The sequence below is a fragment of the Eublepharis macularius genome, chromosome 3 (genome assembly GCF_028583425.1).
Source record: "Eublepharis macularius isolate TG4126 chromosome 3, MPM_Emac_v1.0, whole genome shotgun sequence".
Lineage (NCBI taxonomy): Eukaryota > Metazoa > Chordata > Lepidosauria > Squamata > Eublepharidae > Eublepharis > Eublepharis macularius.
Genome location: NC_072792.1, coordinates 173,511,043 through 173,536,373, shown reverse-complemented (window position 1 = coordinate 173,536,373; position 25,331 = coordinate 173,511,043). Strand labels below are relative to the sequence as shown.

Sequence of the window (25,331 nt, the reverse complement as noted above, 5' to 3'; positions counted from 1 at the left end):
GCCCCCCTTCCCTCCCTTTGTATTGTTAGTCAATGTAGTTAATAAAAAAATAAAAATCTTTAAAAAAAAAAAGCATATCAACACAGCCAATACCTCCATAGGCCACTATGTGCAGAGGACATGTACTGAATCTATGCTTTCCAAGAAGAACTTGATAGCAATGCTTGTTTTTTTTAAAAAAAAGTTTTGAAAGGTCTGCGAACTATTAATGTACCAACAGCTCAGATACATAAAGGAAGAGAGATGGAAGGAAGAGACATGCTTGGGCGTTTTCTTTATCAAGTAATACCAGTAAAAGTTTCTTTCTAACACTCTTCCTCCTTTGGCTCGAGCCTGGCATAGTCATTCAGCTGCCCACAAAACAGAACAGACTGGTAATCTGAAGTGACCTGAGGAGCAGTAGCCTAGGATTCTCACTGTGAAGCTCTGTACCTTCTGCAGATAAAGGAGCTCTCAAGCCACAGAGACACGAGCTACAGATTAACCAGTAGGCAGTGGCAGGAGAGTATTTCAGTGGGCAGCAGACTAATGTGGGATGTTCCACTTCACGCTGTAGGTAGATACTCCCATATTAAAAAAACCTACACAGAGAACTTGTAATACTGGTGAGAATATTAAACCCTTGACTGTTCTTTGAAACATTCTCTTGGGTAGGGATTTTATGAGTGTGTTTTTCAGGGTAGCAGCCAAGCAAGCCCCTACCGACAGTCCAAACAGATGCAGCTCAAATGCAGCTATACCCTTCAGATGCAGCAGAATTAAATATGATGGTACAAGTCTCAGGTGCTACAACTTGGTGACTTTCAGCCCTGGAGACAGTTCAGAATTCACCCTCTCAAATGGCAGAAGATTTACAACAGGCATAAATTATTCTGACCACAGGACTTTGGGGCAGTCAATTTAAAAGGCTAACTGACTATGAATATCTACCAGCAAACCATTCCCGAGAATTCTGACCTAGCCATTTTCCAAGTTCACAACTGCCACAATAGGTAAGGCCAAAAACAAAAACAAATGTTGCCACCAATGCCACGCCCACCCTAGAGACTATTTCACCAACCCAAAGCAGTTGGCTCTCGTAAGGCAAATAAATCACCATTTCAGACCTTCATACCATAACAAAAAGTTTGTGGAAGCTGCATTTTATTTGAAAATCCACCCTTTTTTGCTAACATACATTTCAACATTTTAAACAAAAATAGAATCTGCGGAGACAATGCAGCAAGTATGCTTAGTTCATGTACAGAATTGCTTTCATGCCTTCGACTATCCTTCTTAAGGCCCCGTTTGCCATCCAAACTGGAATGATGTATTTACACAAAGCACCGATCAACAGCGCTGCTTCAAATTCTGCAGAAAACTAGGATACCTACACAATTAAGGAGCACCAGGAAGGGCTCCTGCGCCAAGCCCCACCCCCACCATTCAGCAGGAGAACTGCGCAGGGGAACTTCCCGATGAATGTTCCCTTCAAGATGCCACTTCCCTTTTGAGACTTTAATCTATTCCACAGTACATGATCATGGGCACGGCACTAGCCAAATGAAGAAAAGAGTCAAGGCATTCTTTCACACACACCCTCCCCCCGTAATACCTCAGAAGTGTTTGTACAGAGAAGAAGGAAAGTCTTTAAAGTGAAAGCAATTCCTCACATTCATTTTGGAAAGGCCGTATATCAAGTGTAAGATAATTACATGCCAAGCACAAAGCAAGGAAAAGTTCTCTTCTGAAGCGCTGGCGCCTGGCTGAGCAATCCTGCGCTCCTCCAAGCAGGTCACAGCTGCTCCCCCCTTGCCCAAAATCCTTATCAGAACCAACAGTTCGTTAAAATGAGACCTCGGATTCCCAGGGAGGTTTGACCGTTCGTGTTTTCAGACCCAGGAACGTACTCGGTGCTCTGTGTGTTTGGGTGCGTATCGGTGGGTGAAGATGCACTCTGAATCATTCTTGTGGACAGAACAAAAAAACCCCAGGAGGAGACATACCGTATACATCCACACATTTTTCTCCACCAAGGAGGCTTTGCGATAACATTGTTACTTAAATTGATAACCATAAATAAATACAAATAATACATAAAGGAATGTCTATGCAAACGGAATATATAATTCTTTGTTTTTTTAAAAAGTTAAAACTTTCATTATTGAGTCTAATATTTGTGTTGACTGAAGGAGAAAAGCTGTAGAATTAGAGTTAGGATTTGATCCCCTAGAGAAAAGTCACTGGAATTAACAGTAATAGGATGCTCAGCTCTTTGATCCAAACATCAGCTCCAGGCGCACGTTTTTACCCTTCTTAGTGGAATAAGATGCTTCTTTTTGTGTGTGTGTGTGTGTGTTTTCTCAATTGTGGTTATTAAAAGAGGTGGCAAGAAAACTTACCAACATGTTAAGTCACCAGTGGGTGGGGGGGGGGGGGGAGAAAAAAAGATCCTACACCAAAATTGTGGCAATTCTTGGCTTTATACTCAGTGGCTTTCCTAGAGTGGTGCCTCCGCCACTCTTGTGGGCCTTTTGCAATTTTATTGGATTGGACTAACAGAAGAGGAGAGTTTAAGAGTCATCGGTTTTCAAGCGGCTGGAAGGAAGGGCTGGCTGCTGAGCACGTGGTCTTTCTGGAACTGTTCTCACCCCTCCATCTGGCACGGTTACATGAACTGTATCTAAGGAGAAAAGAAGACATCCGTATTATCTCTCTGCCTGCAACCAACTCCTGCCCCCAAACTAACTTTTTATAATCAAAGGCTTATACACGAAATAAAGACCTAAAGGTGATTGGCCTGTGGTGTAGCAATATCATCACAGTCACAGTACAAGGAAAAAGAAACTCTTACCCCTGTCTTGTTCAATCAGCTGGATTTTTATTCCAGATTTTCAAGTATGATTAGTCAAAGACAGCCAGGCTCAAACCCTTGAAACTTGTCACAAGTAGCTAAAGTCTAACCTCACAGCTGAACATACCTCTGTGCTGTATATACAAAGTTACCTTACACCGAGTCAGGCCACCAGCCCCCACCCACCCCCAGCACAGTATTTTCTATTTGAATAGCAGCATCCACAGCCTTGCAGAGGTCCTGCTTCCTGAGACCATTCTAATGGGGAGATGGGACATGGGGCCTTGTCAAGGCAGAGCACAAGTTCTACCACAGAGTGAAAAAAACCCTTCATTGGCTGGAAATCAGCCAAGAAACAGGAATAAATTATACAACTACACCCTGACTGCATCAGTTCTGCCTATACTGGGCTCAGTGGCTAGGAAGCCTAGGAAGTCGCTGCTGCAGAAAATAGGGTTTGGGACTCCTGAAAGAGTCTAAGGAGAAAATAATCCATCTCAGAGCAGGAATTACAAAGGGATCTTTTGCAAATTCTTCTTTCACTGCAGATCAGAGTTACCTCTTAATGCTGTTTGGGGGTGAGAGTGAATTCCCGGCCCTCAGGAGCAGCATTTCAGGAAACAATAGTGGGCTGCAATTGGGGGGGGGGGGCAGGAAAGTTCCGTCTGGGAGTGGGCGGAAATCATAAGGAACCATCTTTCTGGTTTACAAAAGCCCACTCCTCAACCCACAACCACCTAACCAAAATCTCTCAATTGAGAATCTCTGTTTTCAACAAGAAGGTTCTCAGATTTTATTCCATCAGTAAAAGTCTTACACGAATAAAAAAAAAGAGTCCTCAGGATTCTACTCAAGCTGTTGCATCCCATACTGGGTTGTTAAAGTCAATCACACAAGTATACAAGAGCACCCAAGTACATCCTTTTAATGTTAAAATGAGTATGGTTAGATTGAAGTGGAAGACATACAAGGCAGCTGTGCCATTTTAAGCCACCTTGTATGGCATTCAAGCCGCCAGTGCCCCCAGAGTTGGCATGCAATACCTAAGTTGTTTTACAAGAAATCCTGGAGGGAGACCTCTGCAAAAGGGTCCTTTCCGGAAGGTCTGTGAGGCCTCTGAGTGGATGGGCTGGAAGCTGCAGACAGCTGGGAGAGAAGATGGCCGAGAGGGAAAGAGAAAAAGAAGGCCTCAGAATGACAGAAATATGAAGGCGGAAGATGCAGTGAGAGGGAGGAGGCTTAAGAAAGGCAAGTCAGGGCTGGTTAAAAAGGAAAAACCGAGAGAGAAGACGTTTAAATTGCATGCAACACTGATAACCTGCTCCAAATGGAGTATGACAGATGCAGAAGTTGGAGCACTATCCATGGCAGAAGTGAGCTCCTAACCAACATCACCAGCACTTCAGCCAGCAGCATAGCAGACCTTCCCAATATGTAAAAGAGACAGACCCAACAAGTCACAACTGCGTGCAGTTCAGTGGACAGAAACCAGACTCTTAACTTCAAATACTGCTTTTAGCATCCAGCCCGCTTGTTTAAGATCAATGCTATTTGCATTCTACGGAGGCAAGCTCTGTCACTGGATGCCCTGCGTGCTTTTGATACTCGAGTAGCAAAGAGGGAGGGGCCAGATTGTGGAACAGCCCAAACAAAACCCTTGCTGGTCTTACTTGCAGCTGGCTAGAAAAAAATCCATCCCATGGCAAGGGGAAATACATGAATGCACAGCAGAGCGGCACATGGCAACTGCTGACTCTGTTCCAAATGCTTGGCCACAACTGCATTTTGCTTTGGCTAGTCTGCTAAGCTGTCCACTCCCTTTATTTAGCTTTCTATGGAGAGTTTTGTTCTTGTTGCTTCATTGTTGGGATTACCTTTGTACACACTGCCTCAAGAGCTTTATGGTTATGAGGTGGTACATCAAGAGATGTGCTAGAAGGGCCCAAAGAGCTGCCTGATGGGTCCTGCAGAACAACAACAAAAACCACTGCTCCTGCTTCCCCAAACAGCAAAGTGATTGGGAGTCAAAGGAGAGTTCCATTGCAATGATGCCTGGGGGGGACGGGGGGGGGACAGAGCATTTTCACCTAAATGAACACTTTAGACTCGAGGTATTTTACCATTTGCTCTCCCTCCCTGCCCCATTCTCAAAGAATTGTCAGTTGTTGGAAATGCACCCAGAAAGAAAGCAATCCGTACTTCCATTCTGGCCGTTCACCTGCCTCCATGATGCCCAAGTGATGACTCCCTCAACACAGTACATTCCACATGCGAACAATCTGGGTTGCAGGTTGTTTGGTCAACCCACATACCCAATATGCCACTGATTATTAAAACATTTTCAGCCTTGCATTATTAGCTGGCACTAACGTTCTCGCCATATGCAGAACTCATTCTGTTTACCGCATATTAGGACGTTCTCACAATACGGATGCCCTGTAAAGACTGCCTGAAACAATCTCCCTGGAGACAGCTGCCTTCACCAGCCCACGGTATGCGTTAGCCCTCACCACTAAAATACCTGGGCTGAATATCTGATGACAGCTAGGAAACAGCAGAAGGGCCACATGGCAAGGGCCAATCTATGCAACAAGGCATTACACAGGCAGGTCTCCATGTGGGGAAACCATTATTCAGAGGCATTTTCAAGTGTCTCCAGATGGAAGGCATGTTATTAGATGCAGCCCTCAAGACTGCCCCAACATCAGGGCTCCAGGTGGCAAGACACCTCCTGGTTACTGCAATAGCTAGATGGTTCTTAATAACAGCTATAGTGACGAGCAAAGACTTCCTTCAGTCCTCAAAACAGCATATGGTTTGTTGGAGCCCAAGCAACAAAAGGAACAGGGGGTGGGGACAGCAAACTAGAGTTAAAACCCGGCTCTCTGCAGGCAGCTGCAATGTTAGAACTATTCATCTTGGAGGATTCTTACTGCATGGAATCTCATTTGCAGGCTTCCTGTATGACCCAGGACCTGCTCAAATGAGTAGGGAGGACTGAAGATGACCAAACAAGTGGCATTTCTAGCATGGCATGCTTTGAGATGAGCAAGTGGGTATACAAACAGCAAAAGAACTGTAAATCGTGCAGATGAAGTGATGGAGCAAGCAGAGAGGGAGGCACCATGAATGGCCTCTTTCACCTTCGCAATGGAACGAAGTCAAGGCTCACCCACGCGAGTTAGTTTTCCAACACACCCAGTTCATGTCACACAGCAAGCACTCGCACTCATGCAGCTTAGCTAATGAAAGAGCTGCCAACACCAACAGGTCACTAAAAAAAGAGACCCTCTCAGAACCCTGTAGCAGGATGCCAAGTACACAATACATCTAGTATGAAGGACCAGGAAGCAGACAAAATGCTAGAACACTGCCACTACTCATGACAGCCAACAAGCCGCAACAACAGGCCTTTGTTCTCTTCCCCCGAAATGCTCATAAATCTGACATCAGTGAAACAGAACCCAGTCTGAATAGGAACGGCAACCTGTTTGATCCAACAGCAGATTCGGCAACTGCCCCCAGTTAAGGCTGCACTTCCAACATGCATGGTTTTCCAGAGGAAACCCATTAGGTTACAGACAGTCAAGGTCAATCTATATGTCCAGAAAAAAAACACGAGAGACAAGATCTTCTGGGATCATACCACTAATAAAAGCAAGTGAGGGTAGGGAGACAGGCAGGCATGACAGAAAATCCTTGCCTCTAAAAAACTAGCTGCCAGAGGTAGAATTCTATCCTAATGTACTAATGTAAAACACAGGGAGCACCCAATCACGCCACCACCAATCGGCATTCTGAAGTGGTACAGTTCCCAGGATCAACCTTACCATGTAGGGCTTCTGAACATCTTAAAAATGTATATGGCATGCTGAGGGAGGTAGAATAACCCACACTTCATTCCCTACCACTAAAGCATGTGCAATATCCACCCCCCCAACCAATTTCATAGGTGGAAACCAGTACATTTAATATTATGAGGACAGGACAGAGGGGAACAAGGTGAATTCTGATAACTCAGCTATGTTGGGAAATGCCTACAAGGGCAGGAGATTTCTCCTATTCCTACAGATGTGTTCAAGTGTAGTACAGGCAGACGAATAAGAGAATTTCTGTTTCCTTCAAAATGGGAAGACACTGGAAGCATCCGATTAGGGGTCAGTTTGGGACTCAGAAAATCAGACTCTTTCATCCCTGATCATCCCCAACTGCGGGACAGAGTTAACAGTCTTTAAAGTTCTCCAGCTTGCACATTCCCTTCAAAAACTTTCATATATCATATATATCCTCCCCACCTCCACTTTTTGGTTTTAGTGACTCCATGGTTTCTGACAGCTCTTCACCAAGTCACCGGGCGCAACCCTTCAATCAACATCTGTTCATTTTACCAAAAGGGGTGCATCATAGACAGTTCCATGCTCACCTACCACTGCAACGGAGGTTCTACAACAGTGCCTGACTTGACGCATGCTGGCAAGGGAGGGCAAACTGAATCAGGGCAAACTGAGTCACATCTTTTGTCAAATAGATATTCTGCAGATTTGAAAGACTTCATTGCATGGTATAAACTTGATTTAAGTACAGCTGTGACAGCCTTTCAAATGACTGAACTGTCTACCATTCTGAGTAGTTTTAAATTCCAGTTATGACTACAGGAGTAGCAAGCAAGACAGGACCCACAAACTGCAGCTGAAAAGTAGGACATGGACCAGTTTTTTTTTATGGAAGGCAGTATATGTTGCAGAAGAAAGCAGCCAAGAACAGCAACTTTGTACAACAGAATGGGACAGATTTAAGAAGTTTCATTCTATAGTGGTCCCACCTAAGAAGGACTGCCCAGAACCGCCAAGCAACTTTCTACCAGAATCAAGTGTTTTGGGCCTTCTTGCAGGCAACTTCAGAGAAAGGAGGAAAATCCCCTGCACATGGAATATGACAATCACATGAGCACCTGTCTTGCAAGGCACGTATGCAGTGAGGACCAGTGGGCTGGGCTGGCCACTGTGCACAAGTAGCTACGTGCGCTCCACTTTTCAGCGACTCTATGTGAGCCACTGACACTCAGTGGACAGAAGTGTTATTTGGGGATGACACTGGTGGAACCTGAAAGTCTCTTGAAAGTCAACCTCTCCTTTCAGCCTCCCTGCACCCAACTATCTTCTCTGACTCACTCCCACAACATCTCTCTTCAGTAAAAGTGCAGAACTTGCTTACTGAAGGCTGTTCTTACTCCCACTGTTTCCAAATATCACAAGCGACTAGTTATCACCCACTTCCTAATCTTCCCTGCTAATCTCTAGGTCCACTAAGACTTCTGCGGTTTGCCCAAGTTTCCTGTGCCCACACATACTTTAAAGACTGAAATTGAAGTCTAACCACCCCATCCCTTCCCCTCTTCAGCAAAGCATCTTCCTGGACTACCTTCACCGGCACTGCTTCTGGACTGGCCCTCCTCCATCGCATTCTCGGTGGGCTTTCCATGCGTCTCCATTTTTTTCTTGCCTCTCTCTACACAGAGCCTGCTACAACTCTGCTGGCTATCAGCCAATACAGGCAACATAGGCTACTAACACCTTCCAGACTAGTTCCACACTCACCTGGGCTCCTGATACAGGACCAAAAGGATTTGGAGGTCTCATGACAGGTTGGCTGTATATTAAGGTTGGCTGTGTCATTACTGGTACTCCTCCCATTTGGGATGGCTAAATTGGAGAATGGAACAGAATTAAATTCCACAAAGGTAATCCACAGCACAGATGGATGAGAAAAGACTCTTAGTAATCCTAAACAGGGAAGTAATCCTAAAGAGGAAAAGTCCCGCAACATCTATTTAGGCAGATCTGCAGAGCAAAAAATGCACAAAACATCAGAAACAGGTTTTACACATTACGGCCACCTACAAATTATTAAAAAAAAGCTTCTGGCACCGTCTCCCAGAACTGTCTGGGCCCTGCATATCCTTTACCCAAACTCTTCACTCTCCCCTATTGGCCTCGCACCCCACTATTTATCAAAGGAAGAACTGGGCCAGTCTCTACAGTTCACACCAAAGTCCTCTGCTTTATTAATTCCAGTATCTGGTTAATGCACTTTTATACAAGACCATCTTAATTCCAAAACAGCCTTTTTGTGTTCACGATAAAGTATTAAACACATTTAACAATTAAATCAGAAAGTAATTAGAACAGTGAATGTAGTAAGAAGGTAACTGCTTATAAATGTTGTTAAAAGTTAATTAAAATGCAAGACATAATGAAAGAAGGAACTCTTGGCCACATTTGCAAGGTCTGTATTCGCAACTAGCATTACTTCCATCTTTTCTCGGTTCAACCAGCTCGCATCCCTCCATCCATGAATGCAGCTTCCAGGCACTGAGATGGGACAGCGATAGTTCTCACTGACTGCTTTGTTAATGAAAGAGAGTTCCACGTCATCCATATAGTGATGGCACCAAAAGCTGCAGAGGATCTTGCTCAGTAGTTATACAGATTTCAGTACTGACAATTTGAAATTTTTACATTTTCTGAGGTCTCTGCTGATCTTTTAATAAGTAGTCATTTTAACCATACATTTTAAGTATCTTTTTAAACACTAAAGCTCCAGCTATCTACTACACGGCTTTGCTTAACTTGAAGGAAGAAAGCTTGTATTGTATAGAGATGGATACATAATGGAGTCAACAAACAGTTGAGAGGGTGTGTTATCCGTTGAAAGCTCTGCCCTTTAGGTGCAGAGACATATGCCGTCATGATTACCAAGTGTCAAAATACGGATTTTAAAAACCTTACTAGATGTTATGAGTTGCTAAAACAACGCTCATTTTTATACAACAAAACACTTCGGCTTAAGGTGCTCCTTAATCAAATTTGCATTCAACCCATTCAAGGTGTACAGACACAACTGAGGTTAGTCTACAAGCACTTAGCCACAAATCAGTGGATTTTGGCTTCCTACTCTTCAGTGTACTCTGATTTGCCTGCCAGGAACCTCTGTGCACTGCAGAGGATGCTGGAAAGGTTCTAGGGTCACAATGGGCACAACCCAAGATAAAATGCCTCTCCAACAGGCTTTGAACTAATACCAGAATTTACTGACCATTCCATAGCCCATCACTCCGGTTGGCGTTGTGGCAGGATAGGCCATTACAGGTGGTGCCTAATGAGGGGAGAAAAAAACAGTGATAAGCTACACAGAAAAGGTGTTCTCTCAAACAGCCATTAATTCGAACCAGAAACCAGCTCAGTAAATGAACCACCACTGACCTCTTACTACAAAGCCTACAGTGCCCTCCTTGCAGGCAAGTTTACAGCACTTCTCTCATTAAACAAATGCAAAGGTAAACTGAGGCAGAATTATATATGGTGTCTGGCCTGATCCAGAGCAGGGCACAGGCATGTCACAAAGCCCAAGGAAGCTCAACTGATAATAGGATAATAATAATTTTAGGCTAATAGCCTAAAATAGCTTAAGGTGGGGATCTTCTCCAAAAACTAATTCAAGTGTAGTGAGCGCACTAATGCTGTTAATGAAAACCATAAAGGAAGGTCCCACTGACTGCTTCCAGACAATCACCAAGGTCTAAGCAGAGTGGTCAGCAGGTATATGGCTGGTAGGGTACACAAGAAGTTCTGTTCTTTAATGAGCAAAAAAAAATACAAATTGGCACAATTAGTGTTCTCCTTCATAACTCCCAGCCTCAACCTTCAAAAGTGACCTTTGCAGACTGGAACTTATTCATTAGGAGCTACAGGTAGGGAGCCAAGTTGGGGTTATGTGCTTACTCTTAACTAGGCATGATTTAAGAACCAAGAATAAAAGTGCTTCACACCTTGCTCTCCAAAGCACTAATGCTGGAAATCGGCCATTTTATCTGTAATTCCCTAATTAAGCAAAGTTGACTCCCTCTTGTATTCTACTGTGCAAATAATATGAAGCAGGAGAATCCCTACAAAATATGAAAATGTAGAGAGACATACAAGTGCACATCCTAGTAGAGTATCACCCATACAAGAGCCTTATCTATAGCATCTGTTTTCTACCAGAATAATCTCTGAAAACAAAGCTGGGGGCAAGGGGAGAAACAGGCAAAATAAAAGATGGTTTCTATGAACTCAGATGTCTATTACTACCCATCTTCTTACTGGCTACCACTGTTAATGAAATGATGTAGTGATTAGTATCCACAGCAGTTGAAGTGAACTATTATGCTTATATATGGAGATTCATATGCAGAGATTCGTATGTTGGCTTTCAAGTGCCCAAGGCTGTCTTTGGATTTTCCTCACAATGAAAACAGCACAAGGGAAAGACCAATAGTAAAATAGGAAAGCTAACAGGACTGATATGAGGTAGTTATGTCACTATAATAAGAGCTCAAGAATTAAATTAGTAAGATTTGCTGCAGAACTATTTGGGTAAAGCAGATGAGGATTCTCTCTCACATATATAATAGGATAATTGTTTTAAAAGGCCAGTCAAGGAACTCGCCTTACCATTGGAATACATTAAAAAAACCCTTTACAATTTCATTCTTTAGCTCTCATTATATTAACACTTATGAGCAATTGAGTTGATTTGTTACTGATGGCCTTCAAAGGGGCCTGTCATCACTCTGATGCCCTTTTTTGCACTGAAATAAGAAATGACCTCTTTTTAAGAGAATTAGTTCAGTAGTTACAATCAGCCCTTTGAGAATGAAGCCAAACAATAGGGATTTTTCACTCCTTTTTGTGTTTTGGGGCATATTGGTCTCTCCCTATTTGAGAAAAAAAATCAATTCTATAAACAGTGGATCAAGTGCAAAGTTGGAACAGAAGCCTGTGAGGTTTCATGCAGTTATTCACACACACAAATGCCTTTTATCTGATTGATTCATCAAATGCAATTTTTCTCCAAAGGCAGTACAGACACACAAACGCACACCAGCTATCTGGCAGCAAATGACAGTTTAAAGCAAGAAAAATCTTAGTGCTTTTTCATGCCATCATTTGAGTCAAGAGGTCTGCAGGACACCCCTGAGATCTGGATATGCTAGAAGCTGCTCAAATTTCCATCATGCCCAAAGATTTGAACATAAGGGAGAAAAATGTGGAGTAGCAGGAAGGTTATGAGATTCTGCAGCACCAATAGTGGTTAATCACATGCCAATCTGATTGCAAAAAAAGAAAAAAAATGAAAAAGAGGCTGCAGGTTTTGTACACTTACGTATTGTGGAAAATGCATGCCATTCTGTTTTTCCCCAGGAAGAACAATTACATAATGCAATAACACTGGATTAGAAATGAGCACTTAAACAGAATACACACACAGAGCATTTTAGTCACAAGAGCATTTTTTATCAACCCCGAAATACAGATTCTTGTAATGCCAAGCCATTTCAGTGAATCGTCTGCTAAAGGGCACCAACAGGGCTGACCGGCCTGCAAACACAACCTCTGGATTCTTGCACATTTAGTCTGTACATGTCTTCCAAAACGTTTTCCAGAGAGTACTGAAGTCCTCTAAATGAAAGGCAAAGTATTCACAAGAGGACCAGAAAATAAAAAATGGCTAATCGTTTCTAGCCTGTTTTTATAAATTCTTTTGGAATACACTTCCCTAGATTTAGACCCTTCTGTCTTCAACAAGCTAATTTTCTACACTCTGGAAGGTTTTGACACTAGAAAGCATTCAAAAGTGCAATCAGTGAAGTGGTATAGTCCAGGAAGAGCTGTACCACATGAACTCTGGTTGTGTAGCTTGACTCTGAAGCACATTTTTTAAAAAATTTACAAGCAACAGTCTGTATGAAAAGTTAAGACAGAGCAAGATGTGATGGAAACACAGGATTCCAAGTCATGCAAACATCAAGGCACAGATGGGGCACAGAAAAGCAAAAACCGGTAAGCAGGTGTGGCTTCTTAGCCATTTCCCATCTCCTGCCAATTTGTCCTTTCAAACAACCTATAGATCATCTATAGAACCTTTTAGCCAATGGTTTGGAGAGTACTTTCAAGGAACAACCAGGAGCAAAGGCTGTACAACCAAGCAATTAACAGATACAGAGGGTGTAAAATTGGGGCAGGGGAAGAGGTGGGCAAAGAGGGAAAATAAACAATTTGGAAATTCCCATCCCTGAACAAAATCACCTCCTCCAAGACATCAGGAGGCCCTCCCTGCCCCAATCTCTCTCTTTTAAAAACCCTTTAACTGTCTCAGCATTGAGGGCAATGGGCATACCCAAGCCCTCAGGGGAAGTTTATAGTTTACAATTTTTTTCTAATGCCTTAGCTTGGATCCTGTGAACCGCCAGCAGAACATGCCAATGGGTGTGGCTATGAGTTCGCCAAAGTCCCTTGACCCCAGAAATAAGCTTTGAGCACACAAAAACCCCTGGCTTGTGTGCTGATAGCTTTCCTGAAAGGCACCAGCCATCCGGTTTGCTCTTAGGAGTGATAAGCAGGAATGGCAATAATTGCACTGGTTTGTGATCATAGGTATTACGACAAAAAAGCCCCTTCAGTGCCTTTGCTTTATATAGTCCATGCGGTGAGTCTATAGCTGACCGCAGAGAGCACCTCAAGCTTTGTTTCCATGCTTATCCCTCCCCCTGGCCAAAGGACTACCATTCTAGCACAGAAGATACCTCAGTGTTTAAAATTAAAATGGGTTGAAAAACGATCTTGAAAGAAAATCCACACACTGTTATTGTGTCGCTGAATTTACTACAGCTTTCAAGCATTTTCATAACAAACCATACCAAGTAGGCATCGGTTCCCCTTGCGCACAAGTCCTCGCCAAGATGGCAATGACACACACATTCGCTCACTCACACAGGTCTCTCTCTTCTTCTCAACTCTAGCAAGTTACACTGCGATAAACAATTAGTTTTTTCCATTTAAAATATTTATAGCCTATTGACTCTCCACTATAAACCTCAACTCAGTTTAACATTGTCATTAACACATGAACAAAGCAAGTTCAAGTGGTCAGAGAGTAATCCCTCCCCCTCGTCTTCCATCAGGTTCTATTATCCAGCATGGTTTATATGTTATGCCGAAAACACATGGCTTTGTGGGGGGCTTTGCTTAAGCTGGATGTTAAGACTACAGGGATAAGATATCTCAAAACGCTGCCTCTGGGCAGAAGGGCAGCATCTGGCACAGATCACTCTTAAATGAGACCTATGAACGAGGAAGAAACCAAAAACTGATACTTTTCTCTTACAATGGCACTTTGCCAAGAAGCAGTCAAGTGCTGGACTTGGCCCAAATCCTAGCACACCCAAGTAACTTTTAACATTGGGCACATCACTCACTGTCTTTTAAGCCTAACCTCCCTTGCAGGGCCATTGTAGACAACACATCAAGCTGCCTTTGACTACTGTGTCATTGGCCCATCAGGCTCAGTCATGTCTACTCTTGACTGGCAATGGCTCTCCAGGGTCTCAGCTGGAGGTCTTTCACATCACCTACCACCTGATTCTTTTTAACCGGAGATGCCAGAGAACGTAGGACCTTCTGCATGGCAAGCAGATGCTCTATCACTGAGCCATGACTCTTCCAACACGATAACCTACTTTGTGCTCCTCTTGAATTATCTGGAGCAGAAGTGGACTAAGAGATTAAAACGAATCAGACCTGTGTGTGTGACATGATTCTCTCTTGCTATTCTGTAACTCACAACTCCAAACAGACAAAAAAGTGGAGACCACACCAACCCCTTACATTTCCCAAGCACACTCAGTCCTAAACGCTGCTAGGCAGCCTCAACCAATTTAAGGCAAGGGTGGAGTGAAGCACTATTCAACAGTTACTGGATTATTGATCTTAGTACAAGACTCCTTTACGCAGATCCAACTTACATGCAACGGTCAACAAATACATCCAATAAAAATACAACCTAAAGAAAATCCCCCCATCATTCCAGCAGTGAACTGAAAGTTCTTGATGGCTTCCTACACTTTCATAATAGCTGGTGTCCTACCTCCACAGCTATGACAATAGCTTACCATTGTTGGAGCATTCCACGCTGTTGTCGGTGCAACTTTGGGCTGCCAGTTGGTGCCTCCCGTTAGCTTCTTCTCTCCTGGCTGTGTCCAATTTACATCACTTTAAATAAAGGTTCAAAATGTAACCATTTAGGAATTCTTTGCATGCTGCCTTTCTTGCAGCCAGGGTAAAAAAGGAATGCAGCTTTTAAAACGATGATGAGATTTTTCATCTCATACCTCTGCAATCTTGGAAAAACTTATGCAGGGGTAGCTGGCTAAATACAAAAGTGAATACGCATAATGCCCATCTATTCGAAATCCACCTGTGGAAATCTGGCTGAGGCCTCAAATAAGATGGAAGAGAGCTGATCTAATAGGACTAAAGGGGCCAAAAGAAAAGGGTGTGTGCAGTCCCTAATCAAGACAAACCAGGCCAACTGGAATTCTGGATTCTCAAGGATTCATCACCCCAAATTCTTCCAAGAGTTAGTAGTTTACCCTACAGAGTTTTTTTTAAAGTAACAGAACAAGCACACACACATTCACAGAATTTACTATTATAAACATCCAGAAATGGAAAGTCTGTCAGGAAAAGGGTAGCAGAACTGGGGAGACCCAAGTTCAAATCCTTGCTCAGCAAGAAAGCTAACTGGGTGACTTCGGGTTACTTGCTGTCCCCTCGGCCTAGCCTCTTTCAGAGACTGATTAAGAGAATACAAAAGGGAAGGAGAACCCTGAGATTTCTGAAGGAGAGCTGAATATAAATATTGTATTGTTATCACTAGCTGTATTTGTTGTCTGTTCACTTCTTCTAGAAAAAAAGGATGAACAGCTGACATACACTGAGAAAAACTGCTAAGGAAATATGCTTTAAAACGTTACCCAGAAAATGGCTGGATTTTGAAAAACACTCACTTTTTCGTTGTTCCATTTCCAATTCCCAAATCTGTTATGAAAGAAGAAACTAATTGGAAACAGCCCATTCATTAATATATTAAAAATGTGACTCACTGGTATTTTAAATGAGCAACAACAATTTTTAACTTACTGCCTACAAGATTGGCTAAAGACGAATCCAAATCATCTGATACTAATTTGTTAGGAGGTGCTTTGGAAGCTGGAAGATTCTGGTTCTGAGAAGCCACTGTTGGTTTTAGGAGTCCGCCTAATTCATCAAACCCTTAAAAAAAGAAAGAAAGAACACATCTTCAAGGTACTGTAAGGCACAGCCTTCTATATTTTTAGATCTAAAAAGTTACGTAAAGCTATAGTAAGCCTGGAAGAAGTTATGCTATGCTTCTGTTCCAAAGCCAGGCTACTCTGGGTCTGATAGAATTCTGCCTTAAATTAGCAGCAAATCTACATATACGGCAGCCAGGATCTAGATACATAAAATGGGATGTACACAGCAATTTTTGTCTGTTGCACCAAAAGTAGTCTAATGTCTTGATGTACCTTGAACACCAGGGCATTTCATGTGGCATAAGCCTCTATGAACTAGGGCCATTTTCACACATCGGATGAACAGCTGTTTACAGAAATTCATGCCACAATGAATTTGTCAGCCCATAAGATACCTGCGGATCCAAATTGCTACTTTGGGCATACCCAAGGAGCTGCATGCACTGAGCAAGAATATTTTTCTTTGAACAGCTATTAAGAAGTGGTAACTTCAAGAGACCTACCACAAGAATCCACTGGCACATTTGAAGTTTTGGTTCCAAACACAGACTCAAAGTCAACGTTAAGGCCTGCAGAGGGCTGGGCAACAGGAGATGGAGTGAAGCCTACAAAGAGACATTGACAGTTGAATGTGCTAATATGCAGGGCACAGTCTCTCAACCTCCATGCAAAAAACAGCTCTACAGCTATAACAGGATCGTGGTGTTCAGATACTGATAGGGCTTTGGGAAGCTTTCTTTTGCAGCAACAGCATGAGATGTCATCTGAAAGGAGAAGTTTGTGATGCAGGAAATGGTGTGTTCAAGTTTGTATCTCTGCGTACCTATAGAAGAGGGACACGCTCATATGCCTAGCTATAGCTGTGCAATGCTAATAAGTCTTTCCCAGACGATCTGCTGAAGCAGAAAAGGCAGAATCCTTCAGAACAACATGGAATGGGGAATTACTGGATTTTGTCACCACTAGACTGAATGGATTTCCAACAAATCAAGACTAATGACAACTCACAGCTTCAAATCTGCTAAATAGTCATGTGGGGACTGTAGTATGCAATTGGATGTTTCAATCCGAAATATTCCTACAATGTTCTGCCTTCCCAATCCAGACAGTTGTCCCTGCACCTGCCATTACTAAACCACACATTTTTTTAACAAATGTTTAGGATTTACAACAGTGGCATTCACTCTGTGGCTTGGAGAGAGTCACATTTACAATTACCATCCGCAAACAGTGCCACATTTATTTTCCTCCCTGGTACGAGGCCTGCACCTCAGGGAGCCTTGCAGCTGACGTGTTCCTCTGGTGGCAGCTGTTTCAAGGTGGAAATCACCTGCCAAACGCAAGCCCCGTGGAGCATAGGCCTTGCCAACTTTACTGAAACGTGTGGCAGGTGCCACACTCAGAAGAGCCACAAGAGGCATGTCAACAAGTCAAATGTGGCTCCTGAGCCAGTGAGCATTAATGGTCTACAACATATAGTTTCGTTTAATTCAAAAGTCAAGATAAAGAGTACTTGTAGACATAGATCAGGCATGAGGCAAAGTATTCCACTCTGGTTCTAACAGCACGTGCATTTTGTAACTGTGATGACAGTTTTTTTTTGCATCTTGATAAAACTGAGCACCTCTCATTAAGGAGTACAGATATAGTAAAGAAATATAGTTAACATTTATAATGTTACATCAATGATGTCCCTGACCACTTTGGCATTATAAATCAATCAGCAGGCACATCAATATCTTATTTTAAAACACAAATGCTGCTACTTTCCCATAGTCTGAATACAGAAGCCACATATATGGCCACCAAGAGACTAAACTCCTTCCTTTAGACAACTATGTTGTTAACAGTCCGGATCTGAATAGCCCAGATGAGCCTGATCTCATCAGATCTCAGAAGCTAAGCAGGATTGGCATTGGTTAGTAATTGGATGCGAGACCTCCAATGAAGACGAGGGCTGCAGAGGCAGGCAATGGCAAACCACCGCTGTTAGTCTCTTGCCATGAAAACCCTGCCAGGGGTCGCCATAGTCAACTATGACTCCACCACGTTGTTAAGGAGACTTTACTCCTCCAGGAGGATTGCACCTCACAGGATGGACTTGGATGATCACAATGGGATGCAAAATAGCAAATCTGATACTGGTAATTAAAGCTGGACTAAATGATTCTTGACCTGCTCCAACAAGGTATCCTTAAGATTGAACTGTGAGTTATCCTAGCAACAGGGCAACTACTTCAGAACAGAACGTTAGAAGAACCATTCCATGGAGAAAACTACTGAGCAAAGCAGCTTCCCACATAGTTTCAGTGGAGGGAAAGACAGAAAAAGCCAGCATCTGAATCCCCCCCTCCCCGAGGTCCAGCGCAAGTTCTCCTTCAGTACAGGTGTGTAGCAGACACAGGACAGCTGTATATTCAAGGTGTTCTTTTTTAAACGCCGGTGTTGACAAGGTTTTTTCCAAACCTCAAATACATTTCCAAATTACTTAGTGGAAAGTCAGATGTAGGTTTTGACATTATGGTGCTTTAAAAGTGCACGAACATTCACTACCAAACCCCAGTCTATTACTACTCCTTTTGATCTAGCGCTACCCAGGAGTACGACTAGAACACAACTGAAAGGACAGGCATCCACAACGAAAACTGACAATCATGAAAAGTGACAATCAAAAGATTATAGATTTGCAAGGTCAAGTTTTTAAAGCTAATTAGTATCCATCTGGATGTTTCAAACATTTAAGTTGTATTACTTTTTAAAGCATTAACCGTGGCCAATGATGGGGTGATTCACATACTCCCGCAGCTTGTTTCCAACCCATTAACTGTGTTAAGAGACTGAATCTTGTCTTTTAGGCACAGGCTCAGTATATCTGTTCTACCCCTAATTTTTCAAATAAGGTTAGAAGATTTTGGATTTATAAAACTGGCAATTAGAAAAACTCCAAAGCTTAGAAGAACATTACTAGTGTTGTTTAATTTTAAAGTTCTTTTCCTCTTCCGAAGGAAAAAATGTAACTGACTCCTGGGTTCAGAAAAAGTTTCACCTACCTCCAAATAGACCAGCTACAGTTGAGGGCTCACTGCGGAAATGGGAAGCATTAGGATAAGCTTGTGGACCACAAAAAGAATCTGATAAAGGCATACGAGGTAGAAGAGCAAAGAAGGAATGTTACACAGAAAGACAGAACCAGGAATATTCAATTTGCTTAGTCAAGTACTTGGAAGCTACATTGACACTATATCTATGCATACTCTAAACACAAACAGGCAATCTAGTGATAGCTTAGTCTAGTGATAGCTTCTAAAAAGGGAAAGCTTTACCGTCACTAAAAAGGGTAGGATCCAAAAAACGGTGTATATTACATCTACCATAAAAGATATTTATATTAAATGCCACGTTTTACACCTTTGAAGGTATCAGCAAGTGTAAAACTCTCAAGGCATTTATATTATACCTGAAGTAAAGTGATAGAGCTGAACAGTAGATGCATATTTGGCTGCCACAAAAGGGTTAGATTCAGTAAATGGGTTGCAGCGATCTAGAGAACCAGAGAGAATTACATTGCAAGTCATATGCCTGACACAGTAGCCTTGGGATTTATGCTGCTTAGAAGACTCTGCCATATATAAGCTAGGACCTTATTTTAATGAGACCAAGGATGCACATCTGGACACATCCAGGGTATCCTTTGGTCACCTACAGCCTGCTGTGGAAGCAAAAAGAAGCCCCTCCTACTGTCATTCACACAGGTGCTTGATAGTGGAGCTGACATGACTCCCACTGAAAAACGGATGAAGCTTTGCTGTAGTGAGAGCACTAGGGCATCGAACGATGAAGTGACTGGGGCTCCATCAATTCTTGCATATACCAAGACAACTAAAATAGGGCGGGATGTAAAGCCTCCCCTCTCTTCTCTCAAGAAGCTGTCAAATCTAAACTCCTACTCATCACTATTGTGAATTGCCCTATCAGTTGGGGAAGACTGGTATCTTTGACAGGAACTGGGAAGCACACAGTACTCTGCTGAATATCAAAAACAAGGAGCTAAGATTATGAGCTTTTATCCAATGATAAGGAAGTGTCTTTCAAAAATCCTGAGTTTAACCCTAAGAGTTCAGAGGAGATGCTAGTCAGAGGGTACTTTACCAACAAACATCTCATGAGTAGGTGTCCTAGAAGTGAAAGTAGGTACATCAGAGGAGACAGAGAGATGGTCGCTAGATTTTGCGAGGAAAGGATTTAGGCTTGGAATGGCTTCGTCAACAGCATCAGCGGTAGAAGTGAAAGGATCTGTGCAACCCAAGCAAAGGAGAAGAGGAGGGAGAACAGAGTTAGCTGCACATTAGTAAGGGGAACAGCGGAAGCAGCACAAGTAGCACATTCTGTTTAAAGCAAAGAACAACACTGGCACTCCGAATGCATGCAGACTTCTCTGCTGAACTGAGTATGGCCAACAGGCATTTCCTTACAAATCAGTGTGTTGCACACACCTCCTGAAGGCATTTTAATCTTGCAATGTGCGGGTTTCTGGACAACAGAACCTCCTTTGACACCAATGAGCTGAGAAGCCTTTAACTTTAAGTATCACTAAGAACATAAAAAGAGAAATGCCAAAGGTCCATCCAGGCTGGCATTCAGTTCACACAGTGGCTGACCAGCTGCCTCTAAGGAGCTCACAAGCACAGGGACTTGCAATGCATCTTCCTGCATGCCACTGACATAAAGAAGCATACTGCATCCGGTACAGGAGGGAGTGGATCGCTATCATGACTAGCAGCCGCTGTTAGCCCCGCCCTCTGTGACTTTGTCCATTCCATCTCCTTTCTTTCTGGGGGCCTCCGTGAACTCTAACTATGCTCAGAATTCACAATGTAGGAATCTCCCTGGATTTATATCATATTCAACTGTGCATGAACATGCTATAGCAGTTGTGTTACTCCAATACCAATTTAAAACTTATATGAATAAGCCAATGGATTAGGATACAGCAATGGGGCAGTTTTCTGCCGTGGCTTAACTTAACATTCTACCACTAAAGGGGAAATGAGGGAAGGTCACCTGAGAGATACCAGCTGTCCTAGGAGGGGCAGGGAAAGCTCAAGACCTTACTTTGGATTGTGTCACCCAACAATTACCACCTCGGGCATGCATCTGTATTACAGCACACCCAGAAATCAGCACAGTTGTTGATTTATACATGTTAAACAAGTTGAAATAGTGTGCCTAACATATTGCATATTCCATCTGAAAACTGAGGGGAAAACCACAGGCATTAAGTCACAAGGGATAGGCAGCAGTTCTAAGGTCACACTGATCTTTATGAAGTATTTTTCTCATGGTTGGAAGGCACCCTGGTGGAAAGAGCCAACAGTCTACAAACAGTGCTTTAATAGGCAGATCACCACTTGCGCAATCAAGCTGTAACATTCCCCCCCCCCAAAGAATCTCACTGGACATTATGGGACAGTAATGGTCTTATTTGTCCTCACAGCACCCAGCAGAGAATCCTGCATAGTGAGGAATGGTGGACTAGTTAATCGGGGCTCAACCTGGACCTCACCACTGTCCCGATCCAAAGCCCTCATGCTGTGCTCATTTGTCATTTTCTCCCACATGAGCAAGGACAGTCAACAGTGTAGTGATTAAAGTTTCAAACCAGTATCTGGGAGACCCAGGTTCAAATCCTCCCTCTGCCATGAAGCTTCCTGGGCAACAGAAGGCGAGTCACATACACTCAGTCTCAACAATATCACAGTGTTGATGTGAGGATAGAAGAGGAATGGGATAACCATGTATACGACACCTTGGAGGAAGGGCAGAATCAAATGTACCACATGAAAAACTTTGTCAACCAGCATCACTGGGAAGCAAGCTGCTGGTTAACCAAACTTCTACTGCTGCCATGGATGGGACCCGCTGCCGGGCTCTTCTGCAGCCTGGAAGCAAGAAGAGTAAAACCAAGCAGCAAGTCCTGGTATCCCCTGCTGGGTCTCCAAGCTCACCCTGCTATTGTCTACTCTCCCTTGAGCGCAGGCAGCAATGATCAGCATGCAGTTTAACCGGGTACCATATAACACCCCTTTTACTGTAGACAGATGCAAACAACTCCACTCCACTCACACACACGTCCCCTGGAAACAGCGGCAGAAACTGTGTCAGCGTTCGCCCCCCTTGTGTACTTCCCCTCCTGATTTCTTTATGCAGAACTGAGAGTGAATACTAGAGGTATAATAAAGGATAAATCTCTAGCCCAAACTATGGCTGTTCACCTTGAGAAGGCTGAGATTTGAGGACTCACTGCCTCTGCAAAGGAGTCAGTGAGAGCAACCAATGCTACTGACCCTCCCTTACTCAATTTAAAAGTCACTCCCGTTAAAGACTAGCTGTTGTGAAGAGTATTAAGTAGGAGAACGTGTTGATCAAATGACAGATCAAGTAAAAGCCTGAATGTGGCCTACCATCTTTTAAAAAAACCCAAAACACTCAGTCGCAGGACTATGCACTTTGAATAGATTTCCTCCTGGTTTCTAAACAATCCCGGCAATAGCATTTTCAACAGGGATGAAGCATTAGTTACAAGGCAGACCAACAGGTTACTAACTCTGCTGCCACAAAAGAAAGAAATGAACAGCTATCCCCGCCCCCCCCGGGCCTGCCCTTTGATAAAGCACAAGGTATTCTGTAGCTGAAAGGAATCCATATATTAAACAACGATCCTACAATAATGGACTACCCAAGCATAAGGCAGAAGAGACCACATCACTAGTGTCTACACATTTAGAGTTTGGCCATCTCACTACCAAGGGAAATGTGTGGAAGTTTGATCTGGGACATGCTCGAGGACTGAGACCACCAGAAGTGGGGGGGGGGGGGAAACACAAGGTTTTTTTCCTCCCCAGCTCCCAAGTTACATCTAAAGAAGTTCTCAATACTCTGTACATGTGATGGCTTTCTATTTTAACCCTAGTGAAAACACTGTTGAAAGCTATTCTGAACTAAGTTTTCATTTGCAGCACTTTCTGTCTAGTTCTCGTGTATGCAGCAAATACTTTCAGCTGTAGTTCCTATTCTGGGAAATGTACTGCCAAAGGAGGCCCATCTAGACCACCAACTTCCACCTCCAGTATGAGCATCCTTTCATCCCTGCCTTGGTAGTTAAGAAGAGAGGGGTTTTTGTGTCTTAGTAAGACTGTTAGCTGAATTAACCAATTTTATTATTCTTGATCTTAAAATGATGCAAGGTAAGTTATCCCCCCCCCAATAAGGTAGCTAAATTTAAGCTTATTATTTCATGCACATTCTCTGCTGTATCCTCTTGCCTACAGCTGTGCGGTCTCAAAATCTTTTTTCATAGTCTTTTTGTATTTCCAGACCAAAAAAAAAAAGTTTCCAACTTCTCTGCTTATCTTTTTTTTTACTGATTTTCCTTTAAACTAGCTTGACCATTTAAAACTAATACTACACTGAATCAAATCCCTCTTATCCTGACGCAAAAGAACAGTACAATGGCTTCTCTGCCATCCTTTCCCAGACAGGTTCTAGTTCCAAGTCGTGAAAGATAGGCTTCTTTGACTATTATACAAAGAACCTTTGAGCTTATTTATAGAAGAAAGGCAGCAAAAAAATGCCTTGTGCAGATTCTAAACGCCTGAACGTCCACACAGCTCCTCGATGTTCCCATACCTGTGCTTGCTTCCCACATATTCTCCTTGTTCAACTTTAAATCTTCCGAAGATGCTTTTTCATCTCATTTACCAAAAGCAAGTACGCTGAGGGTTTGGAATCTTACTAATCTGACTAGCTGCACAGTAACCAGAACTGGGGAAAGATTCCAGTTTGCTTACCTCCCCAGGTCCCTCCTACTTGGGGCGCAGAGGATATAGGATGCACAGATGGATGAAATGTTGGCTGCAGATCAAGCAGGTCATTTGGCAACTTTGAGGTGCTACAGAAAGAGGCAAGGGCAACTATCAAATAGGATTCCAATGACATCATTCTCTCACGAAACTCACCCAGACCTTCAAACAGCTATATTCCCCCAAATGCAGAATGCACAAGGCTGTGTGTCATTCTAGTGCAGAAAAAGTAAAGAACGAGGAACTGGGCACAGATTACAAGCTTTGGACAATTCACGTTTTTATTGTAGGATGTCCTCCCTCCCAGCCTTTAGGGCTGCGTGTCTGCTGAAGTAAAGCATCTTCATCTTCACTAAGAGAGGCATGACTTTATGTTGCTTTTTCTACCACTGAGAAGCATCAGGAGGCATCGCTGGCCACGAATGTTTACATGTTAAATAGCTACAGTATACTTGGCAGTGTGAGGAAGTGCAGAGACAACCTAATGAAGCACTTATTTAGCCAGCCTGAAGTCAGAATTGAACGGCATTCAAAGTCAACGTTTTTTGTCTTTCAACTTCCATGCAATAATTCCGAGACAGAGAACCAGTGGTACACAGATACAGCCTCTGCAATTCCTGCAACTGCAGAAGCATTTTTGGAAGCTCACACCTGCAAGAATTGCTGCAGAGAGTTTCCATTCATGCAATCTAGTCAGATTTTGAACAGGAAAACAAAACCTGCCAGAGATTCTATGAGCCACCTAGAAAACATGCACTATTTAAAAAAAGACGTTGACACCTGCAAGGGCCTTCTATCCACTTCCCACATTAGCTCCAAACTGAACACTGCTTATAAACTGCATGTTTAGGTTGGTCAAGGAGCCTCAAAGGCTTTTCCTGACAAGTGCCCTAGAATGCAATCCAGCCTGTTCAACTGTAATGATCGCTAGTTCATACACACTGCTTTATCAAGCACCCAAAACGGTGTGCAGGCAATACCCCCCCTGCTCCCAGTTAGCAGTCAGCCATGGAAAGCCTTGAGTGTATAGCTTGGCTGGGGTACCTGACCTAGTTGGTATGATCAGAAGCTGCCTTATGGGAAAACAAAGTCCCCAGCTTTTCATTCTGCAGGATGCATGTGGCAACTCTACGCTGCCAATACTTCCTTTGTAAGTGGAGGAGCACAGGTTTTGAATGATGTAGGCCCCAGGTTCATTCCCAGATACCACTATTTACAAGATCTCAGGCAACAGCTCCTGGGAAAAGCTGTTCTCTTCTTAAGCTCTGCCAGTCAGAGCAGACAGCGCTGAGCTAGAGGTACCCATGATGTAGATTCTGTGTAAGGCAGAGTCATTAAGTTAATAATTGATAAAAATGAATGCCATATCTAGTTGCCAGGCTATACTGAATTCCAAATCCAGCTCTTCTAGAAAAGTGTTAAGGAGTCTGGAACATGATAAGAATGTCCGAATGGATGAGCGTCTTGCTTCTCATGTGACCAGCAC

The 25,331-nt window shown here is 43.1% G+C and overlaps 1 protein-coding gene across 6 annotated transcripts in view; it reads right to left on the bottom strand.

Annotated features, from left to right (window-relative positions):
• Window positions 1-1,111: 1,111 nt before the first annotated feature.
• The window catches only part of PICALM (phosphatidylinositol binding clathrin assembly protein), a 71,101-nt gene continuing 46,881 nt past the window's right edge, over window positions 1,112-25,331 (bottom strand). The window contains exons 12-22 of one of the 6 annotated variants that reach the window (XM_054974652.1): window positions 23,834-23,934; window positions 20,136-20,279; window positions 19,037-19,117; window positions 16,490-16,591; window positions 15,853-15,984; window positions 15,720-15,750; window positions 14,823-14,922; window positions 12,038-12,061; window positions 9,929-9,988; window positions 8,431-8,535; window positions 1,112-2,662 (exon numbers count right to left, since the gene is read on the bottom strand). In XM_054974652.1, coding sequence (XP_054830627.1) covers window positions 2,648-2,662; window positions 8,431-8,535; window positions 9,929-9,988; window positions 12,038-12,061; window positions 14,823-14,922; window positions 15,720-15,750; window positions 15,853-15,984; window positions 16,490-16,591; window positions 19,037-19,117; window positions 20,136-20,279; window positions 23,834-23,934 — 895 coding nt within the window. In that variant the 3' untranslated portion in view covers window positions 1,112-2,647. Of the gene's footprint in view, window positions 2,663-3,597; window positions 3,980-8,430; window positions 8,536-9,928; window positions 9,989-12,037; window positions 12,062-14,822; window positions 14,923-15,719; window positions 15,751-15,852; window positions 15,985-16,489; window positions 16,592-19,036; window positions 19,118-20,135; window positions 20,280-23,833; window positions 23,935-25,331 lie in introns of those variants that run through there. The other 5 variants (XM_054974658.1, XM_054974653.1, XM_054974654.1 and 2 more) reach the window with 5 other exon arrangements.